Source organism: Dysidea avara, chromosome 2 (assembly GCF_963678975.1).
Source record: "Dysidea avara chromosome 2, odDysAvar1.4, whole genome shotgun sequence".
Classification (NCBI taxonomy): domain Eukaryota; kingdom Metazoa; phylum Porifera; class Demospongiae; order Dictyoceratida; family Dysideidae; genus Dysidea; species Dysidea avara.
This window is the reverse complement of record NC_089273.1, coordinates 4,218,138-4,239,077: the sequence shown is the minus strand read 5'-3', so window position 1 is coordinate 4,239,077 and position 20,940 is coordinate 4,218,138. Positions and strand designations below refer to the sequence as shown.

The 20,940-nt window shown below is 38.0% G+C and overlaps 1 protein-coding gene across 1 annotated transcript in view; it reads left to right on the top strand.

Moving 5' to 3' along the window:
• The first annotated feature begins 10,577 nt into the window (after positions 1–10,577).
• Positions 10,578–20,940, top strand: part of LOC136246425 (uncharacterized) — a 32,495-nt gene continuing 22,132 nt past the window's right edge. Inside the window, exons 1-6 of the mRNA XM_066037850.1 lie at positions 10,578–10,733; positions 10,970–11,032; positions 14,385–14,433; positions 14,663–14,980; positions 15,465–15,644; positions 20,079–20,151. Of these exons, the coding sequence (XP_065893922.1) occupies positions 10,638–10,733; positions 10,970–11,032; positions 14,385–14,433; positions 14,663–14,980; positions 15,465–15,644; positions 20,079–20,151 (779 nt within the window). The 5' untranslated portion in view covers positions 10,578–10,637. The remainder of the gene's footprint in view (positions 10,734–10,969; positions 11,033–14,384; positions 14,434–14,662; positions 14,981–15,464; positions 15,645–20,078; positions 20,152–20,940) is intronic.

The following is a 20,940-nucleotide window of genomic DNA, read 5'->3' as shown; positions in this document are numbered from 1 at the left end:
TTAAGTAGCAAACATAATTCTGGTCAAGCAGCTTCACTGCACCCAGTGGCGTAGCTAGCCCTGAAGGATTGGTTGGGCAACTACAGCAATCATGATTTGCAGCAGGGGGATCTGGGGGCATTCCCCTAGGAAAATTTTTGAAGTTAGACCCTCTAAAATTGAATTTGAGAGCAATTTAAGCAGTTTATCATTTACTATCATACTAATAATGTGCTTGACTGTTGTATTAGGGTGACTGCTCTATTAGGATATTTCAATCTCGCTTGTTAGTTTCTGCAGACTGAGTTGGTAGGGCACTGAAGCTGATTGTTTGGGCCTGTGCCCTACCAGTTCCCACCTTAGCTACGCCTCTGACTGCGACTTGTTAGTCCTGGGTTACTGGGTGTATGCATGTAGTATGTTTTCGGCATGATGGGCTGCTATTCAACTGATAGAGCTGGATAGCATCTACCACTCCAATACTTTCGTCTGTGCCTTGAATTGAGTGCACACATGCATAGCTATAAATAGTAACACTTCATGGTGCACGTGACCCATTGTCCCACCTTTTACCTCCCGGTATGATTAATGATGTTAACTTTTATTTACAGAGTAAACAACATTTATTACTGTAGGTTATCGCTCTGGAGTTTACGCAGATGTGTATTCTATACCTTGGGATGAAGTTCCTTGAGACTGAAGTAGTGATTAAATGTCTTGTTTCACTATGATCTTAAAATTCCTAATTAATTTTGTCTTTGTACTGGTATCCAAGGCTCTCTATTATTAGAGAGGCATTCACAAATATATATGCAAAATCTTTAAAAGATTTGGAATTCAACATCTTCAGCAAACTTTAGTGCTCTCTTATATATACAACTACTTGTCAGAAGTAATTGTGGGTTTTAATTTCACTACACTATACATCACTTAGTTTACTATACATCACTACAACACTTATAACACATCAAGTAATGTTGCGGTGGATGATTTTGAGTGGATATCTCTAAATATCAACTTTCCATAATGTTGTATCTACCATTTGGTTGTCTTTGTCAAATAAAAATTATCCAGCCGAGCTATAGCTGTTCTTCAACCAAGAGCTCATAATACACTACTTAATATTATGAACTCTTGTTTAAACTTATTAGCATTAACATCTTTGCAGCCATTTCTTGACTGCCATCTTTGATTTCACCACTTTTTCACCAGACTTTTTAAGGCTGCGCCAGTTTTTCACAGTTTGGCTGTTTTATGTAGATTTCTCCTCTTTTTATACCCAAAACCAGCCTTTAGGTTTAAACAGGCAATGCATCGTGAATTGTTTATACATGAAGCCATTCAAGTTTACAATGTAATCATAAACAAACCACTTCACTGTTAAGGAGCACATGTGCCATTAAAGTTGAAGTCTTTGACCTTGTACAATGATTGTAAACCAGGTGAGTTAGCTTAGATGGCCCCTGGGCTATCTAACATTGTAACAAAGGTGATGCATTATAGTAGGAGGTATGAATATTTTGTTCAAGACAAAGTGCTTCATTATGTTGCTGTTACTGGTTGTGATACATGAACACAAGTTGTTGTGTAGTTTCAATTACTTCCCAGTTGCCTGTTTATTCCTTTTACAGCCATAGAATAAACTCTGTGGATAGTTTTTAAGATTGTTCTCAAACCCACTGACATGCACACATGTGACTTTATTGTTCACAAAATAATCATTTTCTGCAATTTTGAATGGCTTCACAGCAAAACTAATTCGTGACACATTGCCTTTTATTATTATAATACTCTAATAGAGCATACAGTTTTCTAAGACTTCTAATAAAAATGCTCTAGTACTTCTATTGGTAGATCTATGAAATTACAAACGTAAATTAGCAGTAGATATTTCATTTAATATATGTATAAAACAGAAATTAAGAGTTGTGATCATCCAAAGTAGCAGTAGTACAGTGGTCAATGTAAGTATTAGGTACATAGGTCCCTGGTTCAAACACTGGTAAGTGCTTTATTTGACATTTTTGTGCACCTTTTTACCTCAAAGTGACTGCTCTATTAGAGAGTATCTCAATCACATGATTTTACACTTGTTTGATTCTTGTTTTTTAAACTTTGTGTATAGCTGTAACTCTATTGCTTTCAAACTATAAGGTACTGTTATGATGATCAGCCTATGTATACATCAATTTTCGAGCTATTGCCAAACTGGTTTATCCTGTAGCTGTGACAGATGTCTTGATTCTTTTAAATGTGAATAAGTGCTTGGATATTCATCAGATTCACAGCAAACTTGGTACATGAATCCACCTTTATCAGTTCTTCATTTGTGCCAATAGAATTACATGTTTACGTTTTATGGCAATTCTTGCAAAGTGTGCGAAAATAAATAAAAATCCCCATAAAAGTTAATTAAATAAATTTTTTTTTTAATTAAGGCCCCTATGTTAATAAAGAGAAGTGTTCCGTTAAACGTGAAAGCCATTGTTGCATGCATGCATTCAAACGCATGTATCTCGTAAACGAAATATCCTATGCATATACAGTTTGGACCACGCTACTCTGTGGTTAATGGGTAATACCCTAAGCTTTATCCGAACATTGTAGCATGATCGAGCATGAAGTAAGGCCAATATGCGTTTGAAAGAATTTTCGGCCGTTTTTAAGACGATAATTGCTACAATACTACCTGTCATAAAGGAGAGACGGAATAAAGAAAGTTAGTAAAAGTTATATGATGTTGTAGATCTATACTTCGTGAGTAGTTTAACACAAACCACGAAGGAATAGGTTGTTCCTACATGGAGTAACAGGAGCCCAAATTTATGTCAAAATGCATATTTTTCGTAAAATAACTTTCATTTTTAAGTACCAAAGCCAAAATATTGGCTTTAGGGGCCAAAGAGTTAATTAATTAATTGATAATACAGTAATGTATGGATAATACAGTCTATCACTCACTCCTCCATTATTGTCTTGATAGTGATCACATGATCATCACATGTAGCTTTCCTCCTTTCATCTGAACATATACATTTTTTTTAAATCAAAGACACATATCCAATAGTTACATGTACTTATACACACACAACAATCATCACTTATATCACAACAATAAACAAGAGACCAATGTAGAACAAGGAAACGTTTGCTGCTATATACTCCACTCTATAGATTATGCCTGAATTCTATGTATTTTTTATATTGCACTCTGGGAGGTGCTGTAATTGGTGTATTGCACAAAAGTATTGGTTGCAAAGAGTGGGGATGATGCCATGCAAGCCAGAAGGTAAGTACTTATCAACTATTATTACGTAAGCTCCAGACTTTTCTCCATGACAGTAGATTATCCATACTGTATGAGTGTGGTGGTGCTAGTTTAATGTCCAACTGCTTGTCCCTCAGTTTAGTCCTGGCTTAAATCCCAAGCAGTACTGAATGACGCAATCAATTAATTGCAAATGGGTATGTCCACCATACTGCAATCATGCATAGGCAAACACAAACTAATGGCTAAAAGGACGTTCTCCATACTTTATATGGTGTTTTAGGCTACAACTACAGTAGCAAGTTACGTAAACTGCAATGGATTAAAAGTGGGTGTGACACGCAAAGATCAATTGCAAAGAGACAAACATCAATCGCGCAAGATCAATAAGCAGCTGCAATAAAGATGACGATGTTTATTTGTAATTCTTTCACAGACCATGAGTATATTACGAAGCTTCGAAGGATACTTTTATAATTTAAAGTTTACTTAACCTTCTAGCCAACGAAACATTCAAAGCTTCATCCCAGCCCTAGTTTTAAGGTGGTAGCAAGTGAAACTGCGATGGTTTAAATGTGGACATGGCACACAATGATCGATTGCATGCAAAAAGACAAACATCAACCGCACAAGATGAATAAGCAGCTATAATACTATGCTCAAATGGCGGTTTCAGGCCTTGTGAAGGACCTGGCTTGACAAGAATCAGTGGTTTACTGGTGGACAGCCTTATAATGTTGGCCAGACATTTTCTCTGTTGATTTTACTACATATTAGCCACTAAGGAGCCAGCACAGCCCTGTAATCTCATCTCTGGACTCCAATCATGATCTGCCTCCATTTTGAGGTCTATCTCTTGCCCTCCCCACAAACCCCCACTCTCCATCCCTTTGTGAGCATTCATGATACTACTTCACTTGTCCAACCGCTAAGATTTTTTATCTTATTTGGCGGGAAACTCTATCAGCATCTAGGAAGATCATTGAAAAGTAATCATCTTTTGTGTGAATTTCATACGCGTGCTTGTTATCCTTGGCAAGTTGTGCTGACTTGAATTCTTTAAAACCATTTATCTCGAAACTTCTAATGTGAGATTTGGATTGTTTTCCAAAATCTAGTCACATATATTGATTATTGCAATATTATTGTTGTGTTACAATACGTGTATTGCATAATATTGCAGTGTTGTAATGAACTGTGGCTTGTGGATAATTAGCTTATTCAGCTTCCACCCTCCTGGAGGGCGGGAATCAAAGCCACCAGCATGTAATTATTGATGTTTTAGAAGCCACATATCCTCAACAAACAGTGCTGATTGTAGTACTGCCTACTTGTACTGTAATACCTATTTAATAACTGTTGGCCATTATAAGCAGCTTTTGACTGGTAGGTGTACACCACATGACACTAATGCTATCTGCTGTATCTTATGAAGCTTAAATCCATGAGTTATTTACACATTTATAGCACTTTAACATCACCAAAGGCCCTAATCCAAATATTGCAATACAGCAATATATTGCAATATTTTTAAAGGTAATACGCAATATGGTACTTACCAGTATTGTTGCATCCCTAGTACACACCACTCCTAATATGGTAGTATTTAATAATGATAGTGTTTAATAGTTGATGTACAGTTTGTAATCTTCATTATCAAACACAAGATACAACATGTTATCAGACAGTATTGCATGTTATAGTTATATCCCATTATAAGTGTAATAACAATGTTATCATCTGAGTATATGGGATATAACTATTTTATAACCCAGTGCACGGGAGTCCGCAATAGTTTATGGATAATAAATTAAGTTCCGGTTTGAGTTCCTGTCACTGTGCTCAGAATTTTGTCCGAATTGTATGGAGATTCAACTTCATAGCTACAACAGAGACCCTGCATACTGTCTATAAACTGTAGTGAAGGCAATGTTACGTAGCAACAGTTCCAGGTATGATTCGCCTTTGTCAAAAGTTGGTATGGTGGTGTTGAGTGGCATGCAAGAGAAAAAAAAGACCAACAAGTGGCTACCATAGTCCAAGATAGAATGATGAAGCTAGAGGTTATCGAAAGAAGTTAGTTGTTCACCAGTGACAGTTGGGACTGATTGCTAGAGCGAACATCAGAACAGACTGTTCTTAACATTAAGAACTATTGTATTGGTAACTTGTAGTGTTACTGTGTAAAGGACTGACAGCTTTCTTGTAAGATTTACGAGGTTTAAGTGCTGTATTGGTGTGTTTTGTATCAATATTTCCTTATTTGGCTCTTTGTTCCATTGGTAAACAGTGGTTGTTATGATATCATGAACAAGAATGAGTGACTCCAGCAACAGGGTGATAACTAATATATCGTACAGTAGCAGCACCGCACAGTCTTAGACTAGCTGTATGAGTTATAACCCAGCACAGCGCTTTGACACTCCCACACACTGAGATTTAAAGTACATATATGATGAAATGTATTAGGTGTGTATTCTATACCTTGGGATAAAGTACCTTGACACTGAAATAGTGATTAAATGTCTATTTCAGGTCTTTTGTTTTACTATAAACTTAAAAATTCCTAATTTGTCTCCATACTTGTATCCAAGGCTCTCTATTATTAGAGAGGCCTTCACAAAAATTAAGAAAAATTGTCCTACCAGAATGTCCGTAGTACCATCTTGAACAAACTTTAGTGTTCTCTTATATACAGCTACTTGTCAGAAGTAATTGTGGGTTTTAATTTCACTACACTATACATCACTACAACACTTATAAGATATCAAGTAATGTTGTGATGGATGAGTTTGGATGGATATCTCTAAATGTAACACTTTGACACCTCGTATACATTTGCTATTTGCCATGTATACCTCTTTACAGGTGGACATCTAAATGTACACTGATGTACATTAAAATTTATCCCGGGAAAGTGGTTGCAATCCTAAAAAGAGCAAGCCACTTTCATCAAAGCAAGCATAGCCTGATGTGGATGAGGTAGTGGTACCACCCTGTTTGTTTTGTACAAGCTCAGACCGAAATCGATTATGAAAATAATTTAGTGCTCACATAATAATTACCAAAAATTGAAGTGTTGCTACAAGAAGCAATCAAATGAAGGTGTTACAGTATCCTTAACTTGCCGGTCTACATGTTGGGAAATGTTACATAAAGGTGAAAACTAGTCTTACAGTGCATTCACAAGCGTTTCGGCATGTTTTTGAATGTGGACACACCCACATTACAGATGATATGAGTTAACCAATCTATAATGAAGCTACCCATTAGACATCCATTGTTATTAGTCTTTAAACAAAGCGAAAGCATTAAAACACCTGCAAATTCCTCGTAATTTACCCTATTTGACTTTTCAGTGATATCTGTAGGACTCGTCCGTTTATTACAGATTTTGGCAATTGAATTTGTCACTTTGGTTTGTCCACAATAAGGTTGGTAGCTGGAGAAAACACAAGATGTAGCAGCTGCTACTAGACCTTGTTCAAGTACGCCCACATTAAACAACTCTTTATAAGGTGATAATTCTTCCACTACAACTTCTTCAGCAACATTCACAACTCTACACGTTTAGCGATGGGGTGCATGGTCCAGACAGCCACCAGCTTTGTGTACACCAGCTTCAATTACCTTCTCTAGTGTCTCAAGCGTAACTCTCTATGGCAAAAATAATTCTGACGAGTGGTTTTCTTGAAGAATGATAAATTCTTGTGCCAATGTGACAAATTCAATTGCCAAAGGGTTGCCATAGCAACAAATTCAATTGCCAAAACTTGTATAACAATTGTATCTATAACATTACTTGGTGCATAACCATTCAGGCATGCATATAAAATAAATCCAATAGTTACACTTGTATTGGCATCAAGGCTCAACAAAAGTGTTACATATTAGCTGTAACATGGGCACTTGTGGTTTGCCTGATATGTAAGGCCACAGCTCTTGGGATTTGGGTATACATTACATGTGCCCATGTTGCAACCATAAAATATTAACTTTCCATAATGTTACATCTACCGTTTAGTTGCCTTCATCAAACACTCACAGGATTCCCACAACTCTAGTTTGTATTTATGTTGAATTATTGAAACTGTACTGGTTACTAACACCTTGTATAATAGCTTTGCACTAACTAATAAGTGCCCGTGTACAAACTTATGTATCTCTTAATAGAAGAATTTCATATTAATAACCGTTGACCCTAACAACCTGAATCACAATTTGTAGCATATGTGACCGTCTCAGCAAAAACCTGTCTAGTTTGCACAAACATGCGTATTAAGAAAATTGTAATTTAAAAATAATTCGTAAAATTATGCAAGCTACAAGAAAAATATGCAATTTTGTATCAGGCCAGTACTTGAAGAAGGAAGACTCAAATCGATTGAAACTATATACCATCTTATTAGCCTGCTCATGGAGAGTTCGAAAATCTTTGTTTCATTTTAGTAGCTTCAACGGTATGGGTGTCACGTGCATTTGTTTACGATGTGGTAAACATAAACAAGATCATCATTGTTTCTTCTAACAAACCACCTTCATATGCCTATGCGCAAGTGACTGCAAGGCTAAGACTATATATTGGTTGATCTGCCAATCCATGGTGAACATTGTAAGCCAAATTCCAACTCTGTACACTAATCCAAGCGGAAGTTATGGCTGCGAATGCAAGTACCTGTAGTTTACTCTTAGAATAGTCATTGTACAAATCGATTTCCTTGCTCTTCCTACTTTCTAGTGCTGTAATCAGACATTGGTCAAACACTTAGGTCAAGGACCTGAAGCACTTTTCAAGCACCTGAAGAAGTGTTTAAGTACAAGCACAAATGCTGCAATTGAGTAATTGCTTCAAGTACAAAGTGAAGCACCATTTAAGTGCTTGATATAATTACTTAATTACTTTATTAACAAACATATATAATGGTGCATGCAGTCATGCAACTATTGTTATAAGTGCTATTATTATAATGAACAAACATCAATCGGTAAAAGTTTCATGTTTCAATCTGCACCTCTTAGGCCTGAAGATTTTCCCTGCTAAACTAAATAATTGTTCTACAGGTACACCTGATAGAACAATTACTCCCATTTGATAGCACCTTATGGTTGTTAAATGAGAAGCTCATTGGATCAAAGACTTTTGATAAGAGCTGGCAGTTTTTGTGCTTTAAAATGTGCTTATAAGCACTTTGAAATATAAGTGATTAAGTACCAGCACAAGCACAAATGCTACACAGTAACAAATACTTCTAAGCACTTCAAAACAAGAGCTTAAGGTGCTTATAAGTACAAGTGCTTAAGGCTTGACCCATGTCTGGCTGTAATCTCAAAATCACACACCACAGGAAGCTGAAACTTTGGTGATCCATTCCTTGGATACTGCAGATAATGGTGAGTGAATGAATATTTTTTTAATTGTGTGAACTAGATGGGTTTTCGCTGAGACGGTCACATATTATTATGCCATGCAGCCAACCTAAATATGCCATCCTTCAATAAAACTTGGAGACTTTAGACACTCACATGCCCTACAAATGTAAATTCAGGTTGCTATAAGGGTTGCTATGAGTAATGCACCTATCAATGTTAAGCCCACTACCCCCCTCCCAGGCTTACTAGGGGATTATTAGGGGATTTTGACCTGATTTGATCTGAAACTCTATCCCACTAGTGGGATATTTGACCGCTCAAAGTTTTTAGGGTTTGTTTTAAGACAAGTTATATAGTGCCGGCAGTCACGTGCATTAAAAAAAAAAACTTAGACAAAAAACCTAAGAAAGCAAAAAAAAAGTTGTCGCTGCAAGGGCTCAAACCGGGGCATCTGTACTCATAAGCAATGTTTGTAACAATTATACAAACAGTGCTGCAGCTACTCACCTCCCTTAGTTTCTACCTTATAAACATCTGACTGAAGTGACCTCTACATATAACAAGAGTGAAGAAGAAACCAAAGCTGAAACCTAGCCTACCCTAATGCTAAGGAACTACTTTTCGCATCCCCTAAAGTTGAATGCTCGGGGCAACCTACTACTAAAGTTGAATGCTAGGGGAAACCTACTAGACGCGTGCCCTAAAGTCGATAGCTCTGGGCATATTGGGCGCGTACCAATCCTAGCTCACCTAGACACAACTGGTTTGTTTGCTAGTCCAGCAAATGATGGACTTGTGCCGGTAAAATAGCCGCTCACGTTCGTAACCGGTGCCAGTACTATATCCACTGTTGTTTTAACTTGCAAGCTAAAAGAATTGACCTGTTTCCTAAAGTGCCTTACAGCCATACTACATGGAGATTTGACCACTAATCGTTCCCCCATGGGTGGAGGATTTGATTTTTAAAATTAGCACAAAATAGGAGCTACCCAGTATTAGTCTCGCGGCGCCTGACCCTAAAAGTGGGTCTGGTGAAACTGTGTACAAAAAGTTTGGCACTGCCGGAATGTTGGAAGCTCCAATCAGATCGCTCCATTTCAAATTGATTATGTAATGCATACATTTCAAAAGATTCGCGGCTTACGGTTAATTCCATCCGGTGACTCTGCCGCTTAAACTCATTGAGAAAACAGCCATACAATTCTGTTGGGTTCGTTTTAATGTTGAATAAATAAATTAGCGCTATTAGTTTGGTGATGCTGTAAGCGGATCTGGTTGAATGGATGTTGTGACGTACACAGTGCAGTTACATAACACATAAAACGTCATCCAATAAACATTCCAGAGCTCAAACTTTTTGTACAGTTTCACCAGACCCACTTTTAGGGTCGGGCGCCGCGAGACTAACCCAGTATCAAATAACAGCACCTAAACTCTCACGCATTAGTGCGAGACACACATCAGACTTTTGGCTCACACATGGTTTTCCATCTCACGCATTGCAATTCCTGGAAAATTAAGCCCTCACTTAATTAATTTTACTTCAGACCTCTTGGCAAAGTACTACAATGGCTAAAAATGGAGAGGTATCATGTAACCGAAAATAGCCAAAGACTGGGTACAATTTTTACTAGAATTTTCTAGGAGACCTCACACACAAGTAAGCAAATTTCACTCATTTTAACCTCAGGTCTCGCTCCAAATGCACTTTACAGGTTGAAGTCTCTGGAAATATTATCAATATAGCAATAGTCGGCACTTTTAGATGAAGTCGGCAAGAAATGGTCTATGCGGAAAGGCACCATCGATATTAAACACCTTTCACGAAAGAAGAGTAATTTTCCATGGTTACGCCAAAACACAAATCATACCTGGTGATTTGTAGAAGTTTGTGCAGACCTGATGGACCTTGAACTTTTGTAGATTTCCGAAAATATTCTTTCCAGTATACGGAAAACTAGAATACAAAAAGTTTACACGCTACACGTGATCTTCAATTTGAAATTTAGGAGGGAAGTAGATGGAGATGGAGACGATTCCCGATAACCTTCAGGGGTTGAAGCGGAACAAACTTCAGTCGCTTTGTAAGAAATATGGTGTACCAGCGAACTTAAAGGTTAGTTCTGGTGTGTCAATTTGAAATCGCTCGACTTTACACAAACATCACTCGTTTTCCTCATCAGTTATAAGTGCTTGTTTTATCAGCGCCACACATTTCAATTCCGTATCGATGAAAAATTGAGCGTAGTAATGGAGCGCTAAGTTGTGAATAAATGCTAGTGTTTATAAAGGCAGATTTTTAGGTTGTGTTTGTAATTGTATGTAATTTAAATCCTGCTCTTTATTTCACAGAATATCGAACTGATTCAACGGTTAGAAGAAATCAAGGATGGCCAGCGAACAGCGTTAGCAGAGGTATTGTGTTTGTAGTATGTGATATATAGTCTATGGTGTAACCCACATTAAACTACTTTACAAATTTTCTCGATACAGCTTTTTAGTTATATTTACATGGTAATATTGGCAAGGGAATTTTACTTGCAGACAAGTATGTGTGAATTAGCTGACATTAATTACCCCAGGTTACATAATATTATATGGTGCCAAGTGATATAACCCTAGCATAGAATGAATTCACTATCTTCCTATCAACATTGCTGTATGTGAGCTTATGATGAAATGGTCATGATTTTAAAATTAGCCTCAAGTCAGTCATCAATGCCATTATTCCATAGATATATAACCCCAGGTACGGGATGGCACACGGAGTGGTGCTCCCAATACTACTGTAGAAGCACTTCTTGTCTGATGAATTTAAGAATTTTGCACCTTTGCCAGCCTGTAGAAATCATGCTCAAGGGTTGTATACAATCACTGGACTGGACTGGTGGACTGGACTACTGGACTTAGGTATTTTCTCTTTTTTACCCAAATATTTGGGCAGCTGGTTGCAAGTATGTTAGTCTCATGTAGTTAGACCACTCCCCCACACACAAACAAAAGAAAGGTGTGATCATGCCAGACTTGTCAACATTGCCCAGCTTCAACTATGTACAGAGGTTCTAATAGTTCTTGTTTGTCAACAAATCTAAAACAGAAGTCACATGCGGTAATTATAGTTTAAAGTTCAAAATGAATCAATTTGATTGGTTGAAATCTTGTGCATGTGATTTCACTTGTTATTGCCGTCATGCAAAAACTATAGAACCTTTTTTATCAGCTATTGAATAGCAAGACAGTTAACTGTCACCACTTAATCTAGCTGACTCCATGACTATAACTTGCATGGTTACTACAACACTACATACACATGTACTGTATGCATGGTTTGTACTTCATGATAAGACAAATGGTAGTCGTACAATAGAGATTATGCCAAGAGAGAGAATTACACACAATTCTAAGATAACAGACAGTGCCAAGTAGACAGATTTACCTGCATATTTTACATTCAATGTAGCAATAGCTACGACCAGTTGCCCAAATATGTGCTAAAATGAAAAACAAACAAAAAAAAATCTGAGTCCACTAGTCCAGTCCAGTGATGGTATACAACCATGCTCAAGTGTTCTGGGTGTTCTGAGAAAGATTTAAAACCGTTCTTGTTTGCTGATTTTGAATAGACCATCACTGTGCAGTAGTACTCTTTCATGAGACTTTTCAATGGGAATAAGAAATGGCCGTACAGGCGAGTGGCAAATTTTGTCGATTTTTATTGCTTCACCGGATTAGTCTATCAGGAGTACATTTCACTTAAACGGTGGCGTGAGACCTGTAGTTTTGCATGAGGATTTAGTCAGCACAACTGTGCTCTGTTTTTGTCTTTCACAAGTCAGTATCAGTTCACTAAAATCGCATGCGTTATCACCTTGAATAAGACAAGAACTCACAGTGATAGCGCACTGACTACATCAGGCAGTAGAAGTTGACAAAATTGGTCAGTGAACACCCAGAACTCTTAAGCAAGGCTGGCAAAGGTGCCAAATTCTTAAGATTCATCACACAAGGAGTGTTTCTACAGAGTATTGGACACTCCACTCTGTGTGCCATCCCGTATCTGGAGTAAATCTATGTTCCCTCATGCCAATACTCCAATACGGTTTATTCTGCAAGCGTTACAGGCTAAATTTAAAGTAAACCTGCTAGAATAGGCTAGAAGTAGTGTTGTTAACTTGTTATAGCTGTTCATAGTGTCTTGTACTACAATGAAGTAACAGTACAGTACTAGTGGTGGTTGTTCTATCTTCAGAACTAAAAAAATTGCAACGTGTTGTTCTGTGCATGTGTGAAAAGAGATCTTGCTGAAACTTGTAGAAAGCAGCCTTGAAAGATTTCAGCATTAAAAATAATTTAACTTGTTTCATGTTGTTACGGTGTAGTAACTGTTTTACTTGTTTATAGTTTAATCATGATTTTTGATTAATGATAAATGAACAACATGCTAGCTGTGTTCCTTATAGCTGTGTTCCTTATAGTGAACAATTTGTCTTGTATATTTCTACATATACTTGGCTTGATATAGCACATTTTGGTGGACACTGTTTAGCACTCTAGCAGGCCTGGTGGTGGTTGTGTTGTTTTAGCTATTACCTAACTTAAAGGTTGGTAACTATATTTAGGCATTAACCTTTATGTTTGTGAGAACTAGTGTTGTACTGATTCCCGCTTTTTAGGGAAACCCGATATCCGATATATTTTTACCGATAGTTGAGATACCTGATTGTAGGTCTCTACAAGTTACACTTGTACATAAAGTAGAGCTACAGGAAATTGCATTGTCTTTGCAACTACTGGCCATGCGCGGTTTGAGCATGCGCGTGTTTTGAATAATAAAATGCGTGCAATACAGGGTTTGAAGCCATAATATTACATACTGAAAACTACAACATACTACTACTTATTACCTAACTATATACTTATTACTACCTATACGTACTTAACTTAACCAATGTCAAAGTCAGGAAATTCGTCCTCAGCAGTAAGCGAATACTGGGTTTTGGTATTTGTTAACTGATGATCCTACCATTCCTGGTATACTTGCCGTAAAAGTGTGTATAATTCCGGTTATGCAATGATTTAACTGACGTGGAATTGAACGGCTTCGATACCTGCGTACTGTTATACCCGGTATTACGCGCGTTTTATTATTCAAAACACGCGCATGCTCAAACCGCGCATGGCCGGTTGTTGCAAAGACAATGCAATTTTCTGTAGTAAAACCAATGCTGTGAGATTGTACACTTACCTCAACTCAAAAGTTGCTAGTCAGACAAGTGGGCTAGGGCCTGAACCATCACTGTTTATCTTTGTGGTTATCACAAAACATAAACAAATTACCTAAGTACATAACAGAGCCTTTGACACCAGCCCTCCAGTGGTGCTTCAACTGCTGAAGATAAATAGACTAATAATCTGCTGGCCACAGCCCATTCCAACCGATTTCTGGATGCCACAGCTAATTATCGGCTTCTATGATTACCTATCTAGTAAGAAGGGCTGTCATCATTTGTCATTTAGAAAACAGAGAAATGTTTAAATAATGCAGCATCAACACCTCAGATTGGTATCAAAAAGATGTTTTATCAGACAAAATGTGTTTCCATGTTGTATGTTGTATGCATCCCAGGGGCTTTAGAAACCATGTTGTAGTGTAGTTGTAGTGCAGTTGTAGTGCATTTATCTGTTATAGTTTTAAGTTGATAATGTGTTTTATAATCAGAAAGGCTATAATACAGGTTTTAGCAGAGCTGTTGTGTTTACCATATAGGTGTCTTCAAGCAATAGTCCAGAGGAGTTACTGCAAGCAACAAAGGAAGGTACATTCTAACTATAACTCATAACTACCCAGTTTAGTGGGTAGGTGTGAAGTCGATCACTACAGAACTGTCATAGTCATTCTGTAAAAATGTAAAATCGCTTAGCAACCAAGTAGGCCAAGTAGACTAATAATGACCCTTCACCTTTGAGCTTCCTTTGATGTATTTTTTTTTTTACTGTTTGGTCAACAAAAGAGATGTTTGTATTGATGCTAATCCTTTTCTGTAGTTTATCCATCAGATGATATTACTAATGAAGAACCAACTGTACCAGAGACCACCCATGATATTCCTGAGGAACATGATGTTACTGCTCCCAAACACAGGGGGAGGAAACCCAAAACCAGTAGCAAATCTAAGAAGAGGGGGAAGAGGAAATCCCCATCTGTTGATGATGCTCCAGCGGTTGCTATGAAGATGACAGAGTGTTCTAATAGTGATGTGTGTAGTCGCCCTGAGGAGAATTTCAGTGGTGACCATGGTAACAAAGTGGCTGTATTACCGAGTACCCCAGTGATTACACCGGCCATGAGTATTATGAGTGATGGTGAGTGTGTTGTGTGCATGCGTGCGTGTTATAGTTGTGATCTGGTTGTGGTGCTCCATCAGTGTATTCGGTGCAACTTTAGTGCAGTGTTGTATTCAGTTCCAAAGTGGGTCCCCTCATTAGAGAGGTTCATATGAATTCAGGACTGTTTCCTCATTTATTTCAGCCATTGTTTATGTACTTTTGTAAGTAGCCTGGGACTACAACATGACTGGTCCCAACAGCTCTGGTACCTGTCTACTATACCAGTATGATTAAAACACCACCTTGTTGTTCACACTAATCTATACAAACTATAGGCATCAATGAAGGTTGGGATATTCATTTGCTCCCATGAAAATGTAAGAAAGTTTGTGCCAGGCGGCACCATGTTCCATGTATGTTGTATCGGCGCTTATAAGCTCCTGGTTGTATAAATGTCATAGTATTACATGTACTGTATAATAACTACATCTGTTACCCTACTATCCTTCTTATCCCACAGATCAAGTTACTAGCAGTAGCAGAAAGAGACGTAAACACTGGTCAGACTTGCAACACAACGAGAGTATTGATGAGATGATGGAACGACTAGCTAACACTCCTCCTATTGTGACTGGTGGTGATGATGCTGCCATGGAGACCGGTGGTGAGGAGTATGTGACCAATGATTGTATGGCTTCAGGTAAATAACTGTGTTTTGTAACTTTTTTGTGCATTGACATTATAATACCCCCTTTTGTGGGAAAGGTTTTTTAAGTGGTAAAAACCATTTGCAAGAGTAACATTGACTCTGCCTCAACCTCATTCTAGGACCTCCTTTGTAGTACCATGTACTGTGATAAAAATGGAATTGGTGAAATTGTGCATGGGGTAAACAGTGTGAACAGGATTCCAGGTTGACCATAAGTTTTCAAGTGTTTGATTCTTATCGATAAAATGTCTAGTTTCTATACTTGTAGTCAAACAGCTTGAGATTTGCTTTAAGAACTTTCTTGTCATGTGGTCCTGGCCTTACCAGAAATAGTTGTACCTAATTATTGCCTTAATCATTGTCCTCACTTACTGATTGCTGCTCCCCCATTGTAAGTATTCAATTCCCACACTCTAACTTAATAACTGGATCCACTGGTGTAATGTTAGGAAATGGTATGTGAGGAATGCTTTGAAGTTCAAGTTTCTCAGTGCTAAGAGACTCATAATTAACCACACCAGTTAATTAGTTATCACTGTACACACAAGAATTTATTATTTACCACTGATCAACAAAACAATAGCACAACTAAGCTAGTGTTCTCTACAACACCTGTTGAGTTAACTGCAGTGCCAAGACAGGTATTACTGTCTCAGGAAAATGAACTGTGTTGCAGTGATGTCACTAGTGGAATTGTATACATCTTTACAAACAGGATGAAGCGTTTCACTGAGTCTTGCTCATAGGCGATTCTAAGGGGGGGCCATGGCCCCTGTTAAAAAATAACTTTTACGAAATCTTGGGGAAAAGTTGCTGTATAGATTGGCATTGTTATTTTTAGCATTTTTCATGTTTTTAGAATAAATTTTAGGCTGTTTTCAAGCCTTTAAATTGCAAAAATCCTGCAGCTTCTGGGGGTTGTACCCCCAGACCCCCCTGAAAATTCTACTTTATACTATAGCCAAACAACAATAGTTATGCTGTTCCCTACTGGGCCCCCCCCTGTAGGTCAGGTCTAGAATCGCCACTGGTCTTGCTCAATTATGACTGAGTATTTGTGAGGACTGGATACACAGCTTACTTGCCTGTATTTTAATGTGTTCCTCTTACTCAAACTGATGTGGTTATTGATGATTCCACTAAAGTGAACAGCCTGTACCACTAGTCTATCACGGTGTGTAATACATCTGGCTCTTCAAAGGCAGGTAATTTTTCAAGTAGAGTATCCCAATCAGCATTTTGTAATCTCTTCCGCTGACTTGACAAAGCAGTGACGCAAGGCATAGCTACATACATTTCATATTAGGACCAAGAGTGTGTGTTGTATGGCTGCCCATTAAATGCTGTTCTGAAATGTTACAATATGGTTGTAGTCTATCACTTTGTTACACTGCCAGGATCTTCCCTAAAGAGCAGTGCTACTTTGCTCAAAGTTCCAATTCCTTTTGCTGGTGATATCACGTATAAAACAACCAATCAGACACTTCGTAATAATTTTTTTTTAAAAAGTCTGGCCACCTATCATTGGTTGGTTATTTGTATAACTGACTAGGGATGAGTCTATTTTGCTTTTTTTCTCACCTATTTTTCTTTCCAGCAATTCTTTTTTTACCTACCTATTTTGCTCAATATTTTGCTTGTCAACAATCTATTTTGCTCCATAGTTGGTGTACAATGTAATAATAATAATTACATGTAATAATCAATAAGCACTGTTTACATACACTATGGTGTTTAGATATTAGTGATTGTATCTTAGCATGATTGATGCCTCCATATAATCCTTTAGTGAATTTCCTTGTAGGTCACCAAATCCTGAATTCAATAGTGAGAACACCCTTTCTGCAGCAGCCGAGGAGGGCTGTATGGTCAAGACCTTCTTTACAGCATTTGACCATAAAGGCAAATCAGTTGCATTGAGCTTCCACCATTCCAGAGCAGCAAGTTCATCACTAATACCATCCGCCTTAGCTACATAAGAAGGAAGTTCAGCCTTCAAATTTTCAAGCTCGTCATCCTTAAAGAAGGGAACAACCTGCAATGCATTTACATGAGAAACATCTGGCTTAAGCATTACTATCTTGTGCGGATTGAAAACTCTCACAGCCTTAAAAACTAAAATTTGCTCCTTTAAGGAAGAATCTAGCAGTTCTTGAAAGTAATCTAGAGCTGGTTGCATACAGCTTCGAGCATAGCTGCGATGCCTCTGCTGTGCAGTTGATTGAGTAGTGATACTGCGAATAACAGCTTCAGTGTTTGGAGTATGAGCTGCCCTGACTGCTGCAACAACAGTCTGTACTATTTCATAAGCTGTGAAACTCAGTGGCCCATCTCCTTCAAGGTTATATGTAGCCTTAACAAACACCTCCCCCCAATCAATAACAGCAGCAAGCTCAAGCTTTAAGTGTTCAAGCTTTTCACGGTCAGTTAAAATAGCTAGTAACTTTGGACGAGATGCAGGGCCTAAGTCTGTATTTTCACTTAGGAATGGTTCGATATCACCAAACTGGAGCATTATTTGCTTAAAAATTTCCCATTTGCTCCACCACCTGGTAGCACTATACGATGCCATTGCCTTTCCTGTTTGTTGTTTCCATAGAAATTTGGCTTTAATGCTATGTGAAAAAAGTGCTAGCCAATTACCAATAAACTCAGTCAGGGTTGGTACTTTGAAGTGCTCTCCAACACGATCAAAAGCATGGCTGAAGCATCCAATATCTATTACATTAGGGTAAACAATCTTCAATGTCCTCATTGCTACACTGTTAACAGATGCTCTATCTCGCATAGCAGCAATAAGATGGCTGGAAGAAATGCTGTAGAACACTGAAAGCACTTGTACCAATTCGTGTGCAATTTCTTCCCCAGTGAGAGATTTTGAAAGCAGTTGGATGGCTAGAAGCTGCTGTTGAATTTCAAAAGAATCATTTACAAAGCGCACTAAGACTGCTAATGCCTCTCCACTATGAGAGGTACCATCAAAAATGACACTCAAGAACTGACCCTGGAGTGATTGCTTAATACGTGCCTTTTCTTCTTCTAAAATAAAAGGAATAAGGTCAAACATAAATCTGCGATCTGTAAGGCGATAGCCTGTCTCAAAAAGACTACGAAACTGGTCAACCTTACTTAGTGGTACACCCGCTTGAAGAAATGTTTTGACCACTTTGACTCGGAAAACCTGCTGTTGTTCCGGAAGAGTCTCACCTCGCCCATGAGCTTCTGCATTATACCTTTGCAGAGATTGTGCAATGTCTGAGTCTTTAACATTCCTTTGTTGCAGCTTTTTCTTTCCATTAGCATGTTTAGTAGACTTTAAGTGATACTCAATACTGCTCTTTTTGAGGGGTAACTCTTCCCGGCATCCTTGGCAAAAAAGCTTTCCAGTAGCTACAGTAAAGGGTTCCTTGGAATATTCGGTTACTCTTTGCTGGGGCTTGATCGTTTTTGGGTTGCTCTGCGAATTCGAATGTAATGCTCTCTTCCTGCCAGCTGGTGGATTTTTGGCAATTTTTCTCTTACGAGAGAAGTCAGATGCACTTGGTGCCTTTAGCACACTAAGCAAGGACACTCCACTAGACGTTGGCGTCGTTGAGTTGCTGGCACTTCCGGTAGAACGAGTCCTCGAAGTTGTACTAGTCGAAGTTGTTGTAACATCTGACTCGCGAGACGATTCACGGTCATCATCATTACTAACAATGCTAAGACTGTCATCTACTTCACTAACATCGCTTTCAGCACTTGAACTGTAGTCAATGCGTTCTATCACATCCATTGTAGACACTATTTCACACGTGATTATTCGCTAACATGTATTGTGGGTTCGCCTTCGGGTCAAAGTTCAGCTAGAGCCATACTCATTTAACGTACGAGTGTTAAACGTAGCTATGGTAAGTTGTTACTTGTGTTAGTTATGCAGTTACATTCACACTGTCTGAAACAGATCTGAGATTAACAAATTTTGCTTATTTTGCGCCTATTTTGCTCGATTTTGCTCCTATTTTGCTCGATTTTGCTCCTATTTTGCCAGCATTTTGCTTGTTGCTCTTGTATTCCTATTATTCCAATAATTTTGCTGGCGAAATCAACGCATCCCTATAACTGACAACCAACATCACTTAATAACTGTTTGTGTATAAATATGTTGTACACTTGTACTTTATCATTTGTGCGCTTAAGTGATGGTCCAGTTAACTACAGAACATGCTCCTTCAATGGCAAGCAACCGCTCCCCCATGTGGCCCCTTCAATGGATTATTACAGTAAACTACAATTCCTTAAAGTTGTTTATCCATTGAGGAATCCTAGCTTGTCTTACAATAACTATATTGTACAATGATGCTTCCAACGAACTTGTAATGCATGCGACCAATAGTTACTTTATCCATAGTACCATTTTCAAACTAATTCTGTCACTTCCCACAGGTACTAGAGTGGTTACACCATCTGAGATGGAGGAACAAAGTGGTGAAGATGAACCTCCTAAGAAAAGAATAAGGTAATGTATGTATGCATGTGTAGTATAATATGTAATAATAGATAGCTATCTTTCTGTCTATAAATTTTACTGACATTTCTTTGTCAAGTTTAACACTTGTATGTCATGGTCCGGGTAATCACCAAGTTCCACCTTAGAGCTCAAATGATGTCCAGTTTTGTTTCCTTACAGTTTTGAAACTTTTTGGTCTTGTTGTTCCAGTGTGTACTATCCTTTACTGAGTGGCAATAGTTATGTTCTGTGTGCTGTCCAAGGCTTAATTTTTAAATTTGGTATTGTCACTGGGAAAATTCAAAATTTTATTATATGTACACTAGTTGTATTGTCTCTAGGGGTGGGCAGTATTGATCAATATCATATCACAGTATTTTAATTATAAATATTGCAGTAAATACCCTCTAATTAGACTCTATTTAGGCTGTTTGGGGTGGGTAATAAATCTCATATACTCCACCTTGTTTTCTAATATACTCCACACCTTCAGGCACAATATAACATATGCTCAAATTCTAGGTTTATCCAATTGCTATGCATTGTTCACGTGCAGTGATTTAACGAGCGCTATTATTTTGTCACGTGAGGACGCATAGTTGTCATGGCGCTAGCATTATCGCAAGAAAGCCAGCCGCTTTTGCTGAGCCTATACAGCAAAAACAGCCATGGATGAGGTAAGTGATCTGAGTGTAATGTGAAATAGAGTCTAAAGCAGTTATATGGGCACAATGTGCATGGAGTCTATAAACCCTCAGGCCCTTAGTAGCGCTGTAGTCGATTTAATAACAAGCCATT